This window comes from Suncus etruscus, chromosome 1 (assembly GCF_024139225.1).
Source record: "Suncus etruscus isolate mSunEtr1 chromosome 1, mSunEtr1.pri.cur, whole genome shotgun sequence".
NCBI classification, from domain to species: Eukaryota; Metazoa; Chordata; class Mammalia; order Eulipotyphla; family Soricidae; genus Suncus; species Suncus etruscus.
Window position 1 is genome coordinate 154,103,485 of NC_064848.1, and position 17,690 is coordinate 154,121,174.

The 17,690-nt window shown below is 40.1% G+C and overlaps 1 protein-coding gene across 1 annotated transcript in view; it reads left to right on the forward strand.

Moving 5' to 3' along the window:
* Positions 1–17,690, forward strand: part of RABEP1 (rabaptin, RAB GTPase binding effector protein 1) — a 111,343-nt gene that overhangs the window by 33,612 nt on the left and 60,041 nt on the right. The window contains exons 3-4 of the mRNA XM_049774319.1: positions 11,554–11,757; positions 14,314–14,474. Of these exons, the coding sequence (XP_049630276.1) occupies positions 11,554–11,757; positions 14,314–14,474 (365 nt within the window). The remainder of the gene's footprint in view (positions 1–11,553; positions 11,758–14,313; positions 14,475–17,690) is intronic.

A 17,690-nucleotide genomic window follows, 5' to 3' on the forward strand; every position in this document is an offset into this window, starting at 1 on the left:
TTCTTGATCCAAATTTTTTGAAATTATGAGTTTCAGTTTTTTATAAAATTCTAAAAATATGGGGCTGGTGAGGTTGCATTAGAGGTAAGGTGTCTGCCTTGTAAGCGTTAGCCAAGGAAGGACCATGGTTCGATCCCCCAGTGTCCTATATGGTCCCCCCCAAGCCAGGGGCAATTTCTGAGCGCTTAGCCAGGAGTAACCCCTGAGCATCAAACGGGTGTGGCCCCAAAAACAAAACCAAAATTCTAAAAAATATATATATGACCAAACCTCCTGTTCCTAAATGGATTATATTACCAATTACAGTTTTATCTATAATTATCTCTTATTGAATGTGGGTGAGTTAAAAAAATACTCATTTGGTATTTTAAAAACTTCCTTGAGGGGTCGGAGAGATATCGTTGAGGTAGGGCGTTTGCCTTACATGCAGAAGAACGGTGGTTCGAATCATGGCATCCCATATGGTCCCCGAGCCTGCAAGGAGTAACCTTGAATATATTTAGAAACAATAAATCATCTATAACTATACTATTGCATCTTTATCATTTGAAGTTTCCAACGGATTTAAGATAATCATAGAGAATAATTTTAATAAAAATTCAAAAGAAATAATGTGATTCTTGGTATAATTTCTAAAGAAAATACAATAGCTATAGAGATAGTACAGGAGACTCTATGTCTTGCATGCATCTCACTCTGGTTCAGTAACTTAGCACTAAATGTGGTCCCCTGAACACTGCCAGGAATAAGTCCTAAGCATTCCTGGGTATGCTACATCCCCTTTCTCCCTAAAGATTTGTGTTGAGTTGATTTCTGTCTTGGCTGTTTGCTTGTATCACAATGAAAATAAATTTAATGACTTCTTCTGAAATAATTATATCTACTCTGAAACCTAGTACAGAGCTAGTCTTTATTTTTAGGTCATACTCAGCAGTTCTTAGGGCTTAATCCTGTGTCTTAACCTAGAGATCACTCCTGGTGGGACTTGGGGGACTGTATAGGCCAGCCACATGCAAGGCAAGCATCCTACTTGCTATACTATTTTATTGCTCCATCCACAAACCTAGTCTTTTATGATTGTCATAGGTGATAAGTGCATAAACATAGTTTTGATGTGTACAGAGTCCTTTGTTTTATATCTTTCAGCAAACCAGAAGGACGGTGGTTCGAATCCCGGTGGTTCGAATCCTGGTGGTTCGAATCCCGGCATCCCATACGATCCCCCGAGCCTGCCAGGGGCGATTTCTGAGCACAGCGCCAGGAGTAACCCTTGAGTGCTGCCGGGTGTGACCCAAAAACCAAAAAAAAAAAAAATCCACAAAGAAAATGTAATAATCATGAACTTGCATTTACTTGATAAAATAGTTTACCTCCTAGAAAGACTTGGATAAACCAATAATGAAAGAAACTAAATCAGTAAATAGGTATATGAAGGTCAAAATAAAGCTCAGTGGTAACGGACATGCTTCATATGTGAGACCTGAGATTTGATCCTCTCCCTCGCTCCTGGCAGGCTTGGGGACCATATGGGATGCCGGGATTTGAACCACCATTCTACATGCAAGGCAAACACTCTACCTCCATGTTACCTCTTCGGCCCCTAGAATATCTATTGATGCAATTTATTATCACCATGTTAAATGAAAAAACCAAAAAAGTACATTAAATAAAATCCAATATTTAGTAGTAGTCTAGTAGAAATTGAGGGCCAGAGTGGTGACCCAAGTGGTAGGGTGTTTTGTCTTGCACACACTGACCTAGGTTGGACTGCGGTTTGATCCCCCAGTCTCCCATGTGGTCCCCTAAGCCAGGGCCAATTTCTGAGTGCAGCAGAGCCAGGAGTAACCTCTGAGCATCATTCAGTATGGCCCAAAAACCAAAAAAAAAAAGAAAGAAATAGAAGGGCCCTGATTTTGCCTTTGAAAATTTTCTGTTAGGAACCATTATTTTATGGGGCCTGAGTGATAGTACAGCAAGCATATGGCTTGCACATAGCTAAGCTGGGTTTGATCCCTGACCTATAGTCCTTGAACACTGCCAACTGTGGGTCCCTCCCTAAAAAAAAGCAACACTTATTTTATGCTATACTTAATGGTGAAACAAGAAGATTTAATATTTCCCCTAAAAATACATCTAGATAAAAGTGAAACAAGGTAAGATATTTTTACCCTGGGCTTATGATTCATGGAGAGAATGCCTGTTTTTTGCCTCATTGAGGCTTGAGGCTCCAATATTTGATTGCCAGTCATAATCATAGCATCCTTTGATACTTCGGGTACAACAACAAAAAACATTGTAAAGTTGGAAAATAAGGATATTCATCCCGGGGCCGGAGAAATAGCATGGAGGTAAGGCATTTGCCTTGCATGCAGAAGGATGGTGGTTTGAATCCCAACATCCCATATGGTCCCCCAAGCCTGCCAGGAGCGATTTTTGAGCGTAGAGCCAGGAGTAATCCCTGAGTGCCGCCAGGTGTGACTCAAAAACCAAAAAAAAGGATATTCATTCCTCCCCCCATATGAAGTCTGTAATTGTCAACATAAAGGAATGAAAAGAATCTACACCAGTGATTTTTAGCTCAGAATGATATAGATCTGAAGAAAATTCCTACCTGGTCAGGAAAATTGATCACTTTCATGAGAGATAACTCAGTTCGCTGATGCTTGCTTTTTGCATGCATGAGACTTAGGTTCACTCGTCCAGCACTGTCAGGAGCAATCTTTGTGTTCAGAGCCAGGAGTAGTGCCAGGACCAAAAAGAGAGAACTATCAATTTTGTTAGATTGAAGATCAGTGTTAAAGAAAGACTATTTCTTTGTGCCAGTAATTAGAAGATAGAAGAAAAATTTGAAGCAAAAAGAATGTTTTGCCCTATGAATAAGAAAGGATTTGTAAGATCTTTGTAGGAGAAAGATAAAGAAACAGTATTGAGGAACAACACAACCTGAATAAATGGAACGTGGTATCAGATTTACAGACAGAAACTTGAGTATGGGGGTTGGAGAGATAGCATGGAGGTAGGGTGTTTGCGTTGCATGCAGAAGGACGGTGGTTCGAATCCTGGCATCTCAGGTGGTTCCCTGAGCCTGCCAGGAGTGATTCCTGAGCATAGAGCCAGGAGTAACCCCTGAGCGCTGCCAGGTGTGACCCAAAAACCAAAACAGAACAAAACAAAAAAGAAACTTTGAGTATGTTGTTAGCAAAATCAAGACTGAGTTGCCCTGCAAAATAGTTTTCTCGACAAATCATTGCAGGATAGAGCAGAAGTGTATATAATAAGAGACTTAAAGTACATATCAACTAATTGGTTTTTTGTTTTTGTTTTTGGGTCACTGTTGGTGGCACTTAGGGGTTAATTTAACTCTGCACTCAGAAATTGCTCCTGGCAAGCTCTGGAGACCATATAGGATGCTGGGATCCAAACCATCCTCTGTCCTGAATCAGCTGCATGCAAGGCAAATGCCCTACCACTCTGCTTTTATTTGAATTCTGAATCAAGGAGCTAAAGCATTCATAACCAGAAGTTTTCAAGTGTGAAATGGTCCTTAAAAAGTGGGGGCCGGCGAGGTGGCGCTAGAGGTAAGGTGTCTGCCTTGCAAGCGCTAGCCAAGGAAGGACCGCAGTTCGATCCCCCGTGTCCCATATGGTCCCCCCAAGCCAGGGGCAATTTCTGAGCACTTAGCCAAGAGTAACCCCTGAGCATCAAATGGGTGTGGCCCAAAAAACCAAAAAAAAAAGTGAAATAAGTTTAGAAAAGACAAATAATATGTTTCCATTTATTTGAATTATCTAGAATAATTAAATTGATAGAAGTATAATTAGAATGTGGTTGGTAGGAGCTTGGAGGAAGAGGGAAGTATGGTTTAGTTGACAGTTCTATAAAATAAAGTCCTAGATAATGGTTGTACAATGTGAGTACTTACTATCAGTGAAACTCGACTTATGATTTACTTAAGTTAAGCAGTGAAACTGGACCTAAGTGATATTTTGTGTTAATTGGAGGGGGGGGGTAATTGGTCCACTCCTGAAAATGCTCAAGGGTAACTGCGTCAGTGCTCAGAGTTAGGTACTCCTTAGTACTAAGGAGACATATGTTGTGCTGGGAATCAAATTGTTGTCAGCCACATGAAAGGCGTATGCATCAGTCATTGTAGTGTAGAATAATACTGTGAAGGAAACCAGAATGGTAAATAATAGCACATGCTCTACACTTGACTTGTTTACTTTCTTTTTTTCTTTTTGGGCCACACCCGGTAATGCTCATGGGTTATTCTTGGCTACGTGCACAGAAATCGCTCCTGGCTTGGGGGACCATATGGAACACTGGGGGATCAAACTGCCATCCGTCCTAGGCTAGCGCACGTACGGCTTGTTCTACTACTCTGGCTTCTCTTTCGTTGTTTTGTTTTTGGATCACACCCAGTGGCGACACTCAGGGGTTACTCCTGGCTCTGTACTGAGAAATTGCTCCTGGCAGGCTTGAGGGACCATATAGGATGCTGGGATTTGAACCATCATTCATTCTGGGTCAGCTGCATGCAAGGCAAAAGCCCTACTTCTGTGCTATTTCTCCAGCCCCCAATTTGTATGCGTAACCTGTTGAGTATCTCTACTTCTGTAGTTTCTGTTCTTAAATTGAAATAATACTATTAAAAATTGGTGAAGATTAAAATTAAAATATTCATTTTAATTTGCATTTGTCTCTGTTTGAAGTAATTGTTAAAGTATTATCATATACAAATGAGATTTTTTTTCTCTTTTTTTGGGATACCACACCTGGCTGTAATCCTGGTTCTGCACACTGATGGGCCTCTGGGACCATATGCAATGCCAAGGGTTGGAACTCAGGTCAGATTTTTGGGAATAGAAATTTTTCTCTTTTGGGCCTCCATAATCACACCTGATACTGCCATGCTGGAGAGTATCAGCATGGGATCCCAGTATCACTGGGACCTTTCGAGTTCTCTACCTTGCTCCAAAGTGCCTCAATCTAGCTTGGATTTTTTTTTTCTTTTTTGAATGGTGGAGGTGGGATTGGATCACATCCAGTGCTGCTCAAGGTCTGTTCTTGGCAGTATCCTCAGTGAACTGACTATGTGGTGCTAGGGATTGAGCCAGGGTTGGCCAGATGGCAAGGTAAATGCTTACCTTCCTGTAGTATCTCCTTGATCCTGGATCTTAATTCAAAGAAGTCTGCCAAAAAAAAATTATTTTTTACTGATAATTGTAAAATTGCTTGTTTTTGTTAAAAGGCCATATCCAGGGCCCGGAGAGATAGCACAGCGATGTTTGCCTTGCAAGCAGCCAATCCATGACCAAAGGTGGTTGGTTCAAATCCTGGTGTCCCATATGGTCCCCCGTGTCTGCCAGGTGCTATTTCTGAGCAGACAGCCAGGAGTAACCCCTGAGCATCGCCGGGTGTGGCCCCCCCCCCCAAAAAAAAAAGGCCATATCCAGCAGTTCTCAGAAACTACTCCTGGTTCTGTGCTTAGGAGTCACAAACTGTAGTGCTAAAGAGACCAAACTTGGGCAAGCCACATACAAGATACTTGTGCCCTAACCCCTGTACTATCTTTCTGGTTCACAGTTATAAAAATGTTTCTACAGATATTGAGTATTATATTAGTTAATTTAGGTTTTTTTTGAATGACACTTTATATAAAAAAAAAAACAAAATCATGCATGTTTTAGAGCTTTATATGTAGTATGTTAAATGATATGGTTTTTGGAACTCATTTTAAAATACTTCTGTAAATAAAAAGGGTATTGAAATATATAGTGATAGAAAATCTTAATTATATATATTAAGGGATTTATGCACTATACTCACAGCTTTTGAGTGTTTGCAAATCTTTATAATTTACAAATAAAAATAATATAGCTTTCCTTGGACCTGAAATGTATCTCAGAGAGCCATTTTGATCCAGATACTGAACCCAGGTCTTTCACATACAAAGCATGTATACTAGCTTTTTGCACTATCTTCCAAACCACACACATAACTTATTTTTTTTAATTTTTTTAAATTTTTAATTATGAGAACAAAGATGCAAAGAAAGAGGACAAGGTAAAGTTACAGTGGAAGGACAATCAGCCATAACATAATTCTCAAAAGAAGTCCCCTTGCTGATATCTTTTTTTTTTTTTTTTTTTTGGTTTTTGGTTTTTGGGCCACACCCGGTGATGCTCAGGGGTTACTCCTGGCTATGTGCTCAGAAGTCACTCCTGGCTTGGGGGACCATATGGGACGCCGGGGGATTGAACCGTGGTCCGTCCAAGGCTAGCGCAGGCAAGGCAGACACCTTACCTCTAGCGCCACCGCCCGGCCCCCTTGCTGATATCTTAACTTTGAACTTCCAGCCAAAAAACATTAAGATAAATAAAACAGAATCCATGTATAATTACTTTGTCCCTCAAGTCCCCAGATTGTAACACATTATAATATTTTTAACAGCACACAAGGCAATCTAAAGCCATAAAACTTACATAACTCCGTAAACATTAGGAGCATAGTATTTTATACATTTCCATGTACATGCATATTAGCTTAAGTTAACCTCAAATTTTAAATGTTTTTTTTTTAAGGATTAGAGTCAAAGGAGCACAGTAAAAACGGTGTTAGAGTGGCAATTGTTGTTTGCATAGGCCCACCAAAATATGAGGGGAATGGAAAGGAATAACCTTGGCCTAAATGCAAAGAGACCCGACCCCTGAAGTTTCCTGGCATAAGACCAACTCTAGGCTCCAGGCAAGCTAGATCGTCCAATCCAAGACATTGTCTGTAGTGCCAACACACTTTTATTTTTCACACAGTCTCTGTTGTTGGTATCATGTTTCTGTATTAAAGATCCTGGAATCTGCATATCCTACATTGAAGTCAGGGCGTGGAGCGTCCTCTCGTTTCACCTCACCATTAAAGGGCAATGCAGAGAGCCCTGTCCTGTAAGTAGGTCGTTGTTGTTGTTAAGTCTTCTCAGTATTGAGGGAAGTCTCTTTTGAGCAGGTCGATGTCTGAGCAGTGATAGGGTCTTCCGTGGTAGAGGATTGCTTCCAGGTGAGACAACCCTGGATGTTTCGTGGGTGGCTTCCCTGGTTCAGGGGTAAATGGAAAATGCCCTTTCTTCTGAGGCCTGTGCCAGGTCATTATACACACATACTTTCTTTTGTGGATTCATGTACTTGTTTTTACTCAGTTTTGGAGTCATTTCCAGACACACACACTTAATACTTCTTCTTAGGCATCTTTCAAGATATTTATGTGAGGTAGTAGATTTGAGCTTCACCCAGCAGTGGTCAGGAGTTACCTCTCACACTATGGTCAGGGCATTAGTCCTGATTGTTCTTCTGTGTCATATGTGGTGCCAGGAATCAAACTATCTCTCTGACCCTTAGAATTTAATAGTGGTATAGAAACGGATGGGAAATTGATACAGAGAGAGTAAAAATATTGGTTTTTGTTTGTTTTTTTTTCCTCCTTTGAGGTGCTGGGGATTGAACTCAACACCTTCCCCAATGCATTGGTAAATATTTCTTTAATGATTTCATTATATCATTAAAATGTAATCTTGGTATTTTGGGGGGGTTTTGTTTTTTGTTTTTGTTTTTAGTTTTTTTTTTTTTTTTTTGGTTTTTCCGGCCACACCCGTTTGATGCTCAGGGGTTACTTTTGGCTAAGCGCTCAGAATTGCCCCTGGCTTGGGGGGACCATATGGGATGCCAGGGAATCGAACCGTGGTCCTTCCTTGGCTAGCGCTTGCAAGGTAGACACCTTACCTCTAGCGCCACCTCGCCGGCCCCATCTTGGTATTTTTTTAAACAGACTATCAAGTGGTTAATTCCTGTAATCGTAAGAAATTGTAATTTATAATTTACAATTGCAAAAATTACAATTGTAGTAAATGTATTTACAGCTTATTTTTTTGTTTAAGTACGTATTATATTTTCTTTCTTTTTTTTTGTTTTTGGGGTCACACCCGGCGGTGCTCAGGGGTTCCTCCTGGCTGTCTGCTCAGAAATAGCTCCTGGCAGGCACGGGAGACCATATGGGACACTGGGATTCGAACCAACCACCTTTGGTCCTGGATCGGCTGCTTGCAAGGCAAACGCCGCTGTGCTATCTCTCCGGGCCCACGCATTATATTTTCAAATACATTTTTTTTCATATAGAAAGATGTTGTCAGAGGCCAAAGAGAAAGCACAGAGGCTAAGATATTTGCCTTGCATGCTCCAACCCCAATTCAATTTCTAGCACCACATACGTTTCCTTGAACCCTGCCAGGTGTGATCTCAGAGCATGGATCCAAGAGTATACCTGAACACAGTTGGTGTGGCCTAAACAACAACAAAGAAAAAAGTTGTTAGCCACTAACCTGGTGAGGAGATGTAGTTCTCATAATTACCTTAGTTACGTAGCTGGTTAGTAGAATTTTTTCTCTTTTTGGGCTACACCCAGCAGTACTCAAAGCTTACTGGCTCTGTGCTCAGAAGTTACACCTGCCAGGTTCTAGGGACTATATGGGATTCCAGGAGTTGAACCCTAGTCTGTCCCAGGTCGACTGCATGCAAGGCAAATGCCCTACCACTGTGCTGTCGTTCCGGCCCATAGAATTAGATTTTAATTATGACCAAATGATTCTATTATTGTGCTCAGCAAAGTAAATTGATAACTTTGTATATGTAAAGAGTACTTTTATGGGTTCAGAGAAATATAATGGAGTAAGGCACTTGCCTTGCGCAGAACACTATATCCAGGAGGAAGTCTTGAGCACTACTAAGTGTGGCTCAGAGAACAAAACAAAAAGTCATGATTTGGGGGCAGAGAGATGGCATGGAGATAGGGTGTTTGCCTTGCATGCAGAAGGATGGTGGTTCGAATCCCAGCATCCCATATGGTCCCCTATGCCTGCTAGGGGAGATTTCTGAGGAAAGAGCCAGGAGTAACCCCTGAGTAAAGCCAGGTGTGCCTCAAAAAAAAAAAAAAAAAAAAGTCATGATTTTAGATGGCAAAGGATACATAAAACAAAGTTGAGACAGATAACAAACAAAATTTCTTGCACAGAAAATAGGGTTAATGCCCAGGATACTTAAAATATTGTTTTTGATTTGGATCACACTTTGTGGAACTTTGGCTGTACCTGACTTTATGCTTAGGTATCACTCCTGACTATATGTGATGCCATGGATTAAACTGCAGTGCAAACCAATACTTTAGCTTCTATGCTACCTCTGTGATCCTAGAATATTTCATTTAATCAAAAGAAAAATGGACCTGGAATGACAGTTCAATGAACTGAAGTATATGCTTTGTATGTGGGTGGCCTGGGCTCCATTCTTGGTACCACATGGTCCCCTAAGAACAGGTTCCTGATCCCAAACTTTGTTTTTAAATATTTTTATTATTCATTAAACAATATGGTATAAAAATTTTAAGCCTTGTGTTAGGTGTTAATGGAAACATTTTAAAGTATATTGGAGGAAAGAAAGCATATTGGAGGTTGTACAAAGATTATATAGCATATGCTGTGCTATTTTATGTAGAAGGAACTTAGGTAACCAAGGATTTCAGATTTGCTGGTTGTAGAACTATTCTTTTTTGCATATAAGTGACCATTATAAGTATAATGTATAAGTATAAAAAAGTATAAATATCTAAGTATAATGTAGGTAAATTAATCTTTTTTGAGGAGTGGGGACATACCTGGTTGTGCACAGGGCTTACTCCTGGCTCTGCACTGAGGGAACTCTTCTGGTGGGAATCAGAAGAACCACATGTAGTACCAGGATTGAACCAAGGTTGGTTGTGTGCAAGGCAAGCACCTTATCTTCTGTATTCTCCAGCCCCAGGTTTATCTTTATGGATGTCAGTTTAATCAAACAGGTCCCACATAGGCTCAAATCATTAAAAAAGCATATCAAATCTACTTAATATTTAAAAGAAGGTAAACGGCACATTTTCCACCTGAAAAGAGCTTGTGTTCTTTCTTGAACATTTATGTCTCTCTCTCCTTCTATTTCTAGTTAAATAAACTATTTTGCTTCTAGAAAAAGAGGTGTTAGTAAATGGGTACTGAGAAGTTAATCTTAATATAAAAACAAGCCTAGATCTAGTAAACTGCCATGTTATTACTCTTTCTAAGTAATTTATTGAATATTCTCTATAAGATACTGTACTTAAAAATGTTTTGTTTGGCTGGAGAGATAACAAAGTGGTAGGGCATTTGCCTTGCAAGCGGCTGACTCAGGTTCGACGTTGGTTTGAATCCCGGCATCCCATATGGTTCCCTGTACCTCCCAGGAATGATTTCTGAGCATAGAGCCAAGAATACATACCTGAGCGCCACCCAGTATGGCCCAAAAACAAAAACAGAAAAAAAGTTTCTTATTAAAACAACCATGTGAAGTGGACTTTTTGATTTTTGTTTTGTTTTGGGGCTACAACCAGATCTGCTCAGTGCTTAATCTTGGTTCTGCACAGAGGGATCATACTTGACAAATATACATACCTACCAAATATATTTGGTTCAGGGAACCATATTATGTGCTGAGAATTGAACTCAGGTTCATCAAGTGTATAAGGCAATGCTTTCCTGGCTGTTCTATCTTTCCAGCCCTCTGTGGTTGATATTTTCATCTGTTTTTTTATTTTTTTATTTTTGTTTTTGGGCCACACTGGTGACACTCGGGTTATTTCTGGCTATGTGCTCAGAAATTGCTCCTGGCTTGGGGGAACATATGGGATGCTAAGGATCGAACTGAAGTCCATCATGGGTCAGCCACGTGCAAGGCAAACGTCCTACCACTGTGCTGTCGCTCCGGCCCCTCATCTGTTTTTTAGATCTGGAAACTAAAGCCAGAAAGGTTAAGTAATTAGATCAAGCATATTTCACTAGAGAGTGAAAGCCTAAGTTTAGTTTTAAACTATTACTGTATAGTAAGATAATAGATTTGTAATAGCCAGTCCTACTTTCATAAATTTTATTTTATTTTTTTATGTAAACACTAATGGAGGGAGGCTGACACTGGTGGTAGGATTCATGTTAAAATATTATATGCCTAAAATTCAACTATCAGTAACTTGTAAGTTAAGATTCTTTGATTAAAAGAATACCCCAAAATATTTATTGTTACTTTCTTCACTAGAATGTTAGCATTATGGACCAGAGAGATAACTTAAAGGACTAGAAACAACTCCCAAATCCTATTCCCTGGGTATAATTCCTGAGTGTTGCTAGGTGTAAAGAAAATAGAACAGTAACATTATAAATTTAGTGCATTTTTTCTCATTAAGATGGCAGTCTGTGGGCCCGGAGAGATAGCACAGCAGCGTTTGCCTTGCAAGCAGCCGATCCAGGACCAAAGGTGGTTGGTTCGAATCCCGGTGTCCCATATGGTACCCCGTGCCTGCCAGGAGCTATTTCTGAGCAGACAGCCAGGAGTAACCCCTGAGCACCGCCGGGTGTGGCCCAAAAACCAAAAAAAAAAAAAAAAAGATGGCAGTCTGTTTAAAAACAAAACACTTGTTAATATAAAGTTGTTTTTTTTTTTTTTCCCTCAGAGGATTTGAAGAGACAAAATGCAGTGTTACAAGCTGCACAAGATGATTTAGGGCATCTACGGACACAGCTATGGGAAGCCCAAGCAGAGATGGAGAATATTAAGGCCATTGCCACAGTTTCTGAGAATACCAAACAAGAAGCAATAGATGAAGTGAAAAGACAGTGGCGAGAAGAAGTTGCTTCACTTCAGGCTGTTATGAAAGGTAAAAAAAAAAAGTATACTCTGTTATCATTTCTCTTATATTATCTTAAAATTATATATTTTATCATTTCAAAATAGAAGTGAAGCCAATGAGTCTATACATGGGCTTCATAATCTGTAGTAACAAATTTAATAATGCAGAAATATGATGGTAATACTGTTAGTTAAATAGTTAAATAATGATACATTAAACAAGAATTGTAGGGGCCGGTGAGGTGGCGCTAGAGGTAAGGTGTCTGCCTTGCAAGTGCTAGCCAAGGAAGGACCCCGGTTCGATCCCCCGGTGTCCCATATGGTCCCCCCAAGCCAGGGCAATTTCTGAGAGCGTAGCCAGGAGTAACCCCTGAACATCAAATGGGTGTGGCCTCAAAAACAAAACAAAACAAAACAAAACAAAAAAAGAATTGTAGTCATACATTTTAAAACCATGCTTTGAAGTGTATTTTCTTATCAGTGTTTTAAATACCAAATAATAAAATGTGTGGGTACAGGGATTGTGCTGAACTGGAGAATTTTTCTGTGTAAAGAAATTGTCAGGTTACTATTAACACTTATTTGTTCCAACTAATTATTTCCCTTCTAGTCCTGTATTGCTCTCTTTCGCTTTTTGGGGGCTACACCAAAAGGTGTTCAAGGTTTGCTCCTTGCTCTGTGCTCAGCGATCATTTCTGGTGGACTCAACGACCATATTTGGTGCCAGGAATTGAAACGGAGTCCTCTGTATACGAGGCTAATGCTCTATCTGCTGTACTATTTATTTCAGCCTCATATCTTTTATATTTTTCAGGGAAAAAACATCACATTTCTATCAGAAATCCTTACTGCATTCAATAAGGCAGAAAGATCTGTGTGCTACAAATAGGCATTATGGACTGCTGGCTTGTGTTCTTTTGTCTAAAGTAGTTATTTTGTTGTTGGTGGTACTACTGCTTAATTACTTTTCTGAGAAGATGATAATTTAATAAGTTGACTCCTGAATCAATTTATTCAGGACATTTTGGAATTATTTTGTTAGTATCAAAAATGTGAAAAAATGATGACTTTGGGGGGGGGTCAGTGTAGGCAATCTTTGCAATTGTGTGTCATTGCCTTAGTGTCCTTTGTAAGGAGTCAACAAAATGACTACCCCATTTCTTTTTTGTTTTGATTTGGGGCCACAATTGGTGGTGCAGGACTTACTCTGGGCTCTATACTCAGGTATCACTCCTGTGGTGCTCTGAAAAAGCCCAGATGAGGCTGGAATCTGAGTTGATGGTGTGAAAGGTTGTGGCCTCTGTACTGTCTCTTAAGCCCCCTCATAAAATAATCCTGACTAACTAACTTACCCAGCTTTTCATTTTTCTCATAGAACTGGAAAGCCAGTAGTAGATAGTCTATTGATGGCTATAACAGTTTCATAATGTCGCCAGTATCCAAGGCTCCTTTTATCCTCCTGTTTCATGTTAGTTTTCAACTTCATATTGTTCCGTGATTGAAAAAAAATTATTGCTTCTCCTTTAATATACCTTAGAAAAGGGGCCGGAAATATAGCACAGCAGTAGGGCATTTTCCTTGCACGCAGCTGACCCAGGACGACTTAGGATCGATCCTCAGCGTCCCATTGTGGTTCCCTGAGCCAGGAGTGATTTCTAAGCACATAGCCAGGAGTAACCCCTGAGCGTCACTGGGTGTGACCCAAAAACCAATATATATGTTAGAAAAGAAAATTTTTTAAGAAATATCAATCAGGGGCCGGGCGGTGGCGCTGGAGGTAAGGTGCCTGCCTTGCCTACGCTAGCCTAGGACGGACCGCGGTTCGATCCCCCGGCGTCCCATATGGTCCCCCAAGAAGCCAGGAGCAACTTCTGAGCGCATAGCCAGGAGTAACCCCTGAGCGTCACAGGGTGTGGCCCAAAAAACAAAAAAAAAAAAAAAAAAAAAAAGAAATATCAATCATAGAGCTCCCACTTTATTGGAATGCATTAATTCACATAACTACAAAAGAAACAAAAATATAATTATTTAATTAACAATTAAGGTCTTATTAGTATGAAGAAAAGATATACAAATAATGTATAGCCAACAGTATTTATTACGTGATGTTTAAGATTATATTAAGATAAAGTCATATATGATTCATAAAGATGTTATAGAATTTGTCTCAATTTAGAGTATTGTGTTATAGTAAGATATTTTAAAAAATCCTTTTCTTTTCTGGATAGTTGAACTGGACCGTCAAGTTGTATTGTCTTAGAAGCTACAGCATAGTGCCAAAGAACATAGGTTTTAGAGTTGGAAATCTAGTTCTGCTTTTTGGTTATCAAATATGGCCAGGATATTTCATCTTTACTAATTTGTAAAATATTATGTGACATAAGTTTATTGTGAGGATGAGGCTGTGATTTAAAGCTCTTTGCAAAGTTTCTACACATAATAAAAAAGGAAATATTAATCTTTTCCCCCAATGAATGGTAACATATCTAGAAATTAGGTTTGACCTCTTAGTACTTTTTACATTTTAGTGTGCTGACATTTTCTTTAAGAATTTAAACATGACATATTGGGTTGTGTTTTGTAGAAACAGTTCGGGACTATGAGCATCAGTTTCACCTTAGACTGGAGCAGGAGCGAACACAGTGGGCACAATATCGAGAATCTGCAGAAAGGGAAATAGCTGATTTGAGGAGAAGGCTGTCTGAAGGTCAAGAGGAGGAAAACTTAGAAAATGAGATGAAAAAGGTATGAAGGAATATTTTATTTGTAGGAATAGTTGAACCAAATGCAAGATATTTTTAATATTTCTGAAGGTCACAAGTTATATTTTGTTTCCTTTTTCTGTTTTTTCCCCTTTTGTGTGTGTGTGTGTGTGTGTGTGTGTGTGTGTGTGTGTTTGTTTTTGGGCCACACCAGGAGGCACTCGGATTGTGTGTGTGTGTGTGTGTGTGTGTGTGTGTGTGTTTGTTTGTTTGTTTTTGGGCCACACCAGGAGGCACTCGGATTGTGTGTGTGTGTGTGTGTTTGTTTTTGGGCCACACCAGGAGGCACTCGGATTACTCCTGGTCTCTGTGCAGAAACCACTCCTGGCAGGCTTGGGGGACCATATGGGATGCTGGGATTTGAACCACTGTCTGTCCTGGGTTGGCTGTGTGCAAGGCAAACACTCTACCACTGTGCTGTCTCTCTGGCCTAATATATTTTTGTTTCCTAATAAAGAAATTATTTAAACACAGGCTGAAATACTGTACTGTACCAGATAAAATACAGGCTGAAATACTGTACCAGATAAAATGATGCTCTTCTTCCAGATGGAAGTATGGCTAACACTTATTTCTTCCAAATCTTTGTTCAGATATTATTATTACCTGAGGTCTGCACTGATGACAATATTTAATACTTTGATTGCCTATCCTCTTCTATCTTTATTAATCATTCATATTTTTTCTATAGCACCTACTTATATACATAGATATGTTCATTTATTTATTATATTTTTTGGTACTGATTTATAATACTTTGATAGGATTTCATACATAGAATATTTTCACACCATGCCCTCTACCATGATTTATCCCTAATTGTACAGTTTGGCTCTGTTATCTTCAGCTGTTTGTTATTCCACTCTTGTATTTATATAACCGAGAGATCATTCTGTATCTGTTCCTCTTCCTCTGCCTTACTTCACTCAACATGATTCCAGATCAATCAGTATAGCAATAAATTTCATGATTTTTATTATAGTTGAGTAGTATATTTCATTGTGTATATATCCGTCCCTCCTTCCCTCCCTTCACTTCCTCCCTTCCTTCCCTCTCTTCACTTCCTCCCTTCCTCCCTCCCTTCCTTCCTTCCTTCCTTCCTTCCTTCCTTCCTTCCTTCCTTCCTTCCTTCCTTCCTTCCTTCCTTCCTTCCTTCCTTCCTTCCTTCCTTCCTTCCTTCCTTCCTTCCTCCCTCCCTCTCTCCCTCCCTCCCTCTCTCCCTCCCTCCCTTCCTCCTTCCCTCCCGCCCTCCCCCTCCCTTCTTTCCTCCTTCCCTTCTTCCCTCCCTCGCTCCCTCACCATGTAGCAGCACTCAGGGGATACTTCTGGTTCTGTAGAAATTACTCCTGACATATTCAGGGGCCATATGGGATGCCAGGAATCGAACCCAGGTCAGCTGCATACAAGGCAAATGCCCTACCTGCTGTGCTATAGCTCTGACCCCATATGCCACAATTTCTTTATGCAGCAATCTGTTCTAATATATCCAGATTTTGGCTATTGTGAATAGTGCTGCAATAAACATAGAAGTGCAATTTTTTTCTCTCTGAATAGGAAATGCAAACGCCTATTGCTGTGCTATCTCTTCGGCTCTGTAACACAGTTTCTTTAGTCATTCATCTGTTGAAGGACATCTTGGTTATTTCCAGAGTCTGGCTAGTGCTTCAGTGAATATAGGTGTGAGGAAGGCATTTTTGTATTGTGCTTTTGTGTTCCTAGGGTATATTCCTAGGAGATATACTCAATTCTTTTTGTTTTTCGTTTTTTGTTTTTTGGGCCGTTTGATGCTCAGGGGTTACTCCTGGCTACGCGCTCAGAAATTGCCCCTGGCTTGGGGGGACCATATGGGACGCCGGGGGATCGAACCTTGGTCCTTTCCTTGGCTAGTGCTTACAAGGCAGACACCTTACCTCTAGCGCCACCTCACCGGCCCCCTTTTTTTATTCTTTTTTTTTTTCCTCAATTCTTATTGTTTCGAGGTGTCCATATTATTTTCCCAAAAGATTTGAACCAGTCAGCATTCCTACCAGCAGTGAATGATGGTATCTTTTACTCCAAGTCTATGTCAGCACTGGTTGTTTTGTTCTTTTTATGGAGCCATTCTCACTAGCATGAGGTGATACATTCTTTTATTTTTTTTTTTTTTTTGGTTTTTGGGCCACACTCAATGATACTCAGGGGTTACTCCTGGCTATGCGCTCAGAAATTGCTCCTGGCTTGTGGGACCATATGGGACGCCAGCAGATCCAACCAGTCTGTCATAGATTAGCATGTGCAAGGCAGACACCCTACCACTTGTGCCACTGCTCCAGCCCCTGAGGTGATACATTCTTGTTTTAATTTTCATTTCTCTGATAGTTACTTTTAATTTATTATTATTTTGGGGGGATTTGGGGCCATACCTGGTGACACTCAGCGGTTACTCCTGGCTATGCGCTCAAAAATTGCTACTGACTTAGGGGACCATATGAGATGGCGGGGGATTGAACCTCGGTTCGTTCTAGGCTAGCATGTGCAAAGCAGACATCTTACTGCTTGTGCCACAGCTCCAGCCCCTTCTGCTCTAAGTTTTATTATTTCCTTCTGCCTACGTACTTTTGGCTCATTTTGTTGCTCTTTTTCAAATTTCCTCAACTGTGCCATTAAGTTATTCATATAGGCCTCTTCCTTTCTGATGAAATACTGGTAAAGCTATAAATTTTCCTTTCAATGCAGCTTTTACTGTGTCCCACAGATTCTGATAATTTGTGTCTTCATATTCGCTTGTTTCCAGGAATCTTTTGATTTCCACTCTGACCCACTGGTTATTCAGTGTTTAATTTCCAGGTTTCTAGAGCTGTTTAATTTCCAGGTTTTAAAGTTATTTCTCCATGTCTGTAATTCACCACTATTTTCAGTGCATCACTGCTGGAGTCCAGCTCCATATGAATAGGTCTGAAGTAGAGTCTCCATGAAATTAAGAAAACATAGGGGGTTAGGGGGTTGACTCATGGACAGAGAGCCCCAACTGCCTCCTCTATTGGATATTTATTATTCAGCAATAATCAGTCATAGAAAGAAGGGTAGATAACAAGCATTCTCAATTAATGCTAACTAAACCTAAGGGGGTTTATAATTTCATAAAGGAATGTCAGAAATGAGGAGAGTTAAGGTATAATCTCTAAAGGTTGTCTTCCTTCAGGGAAGGATGACAAATAGG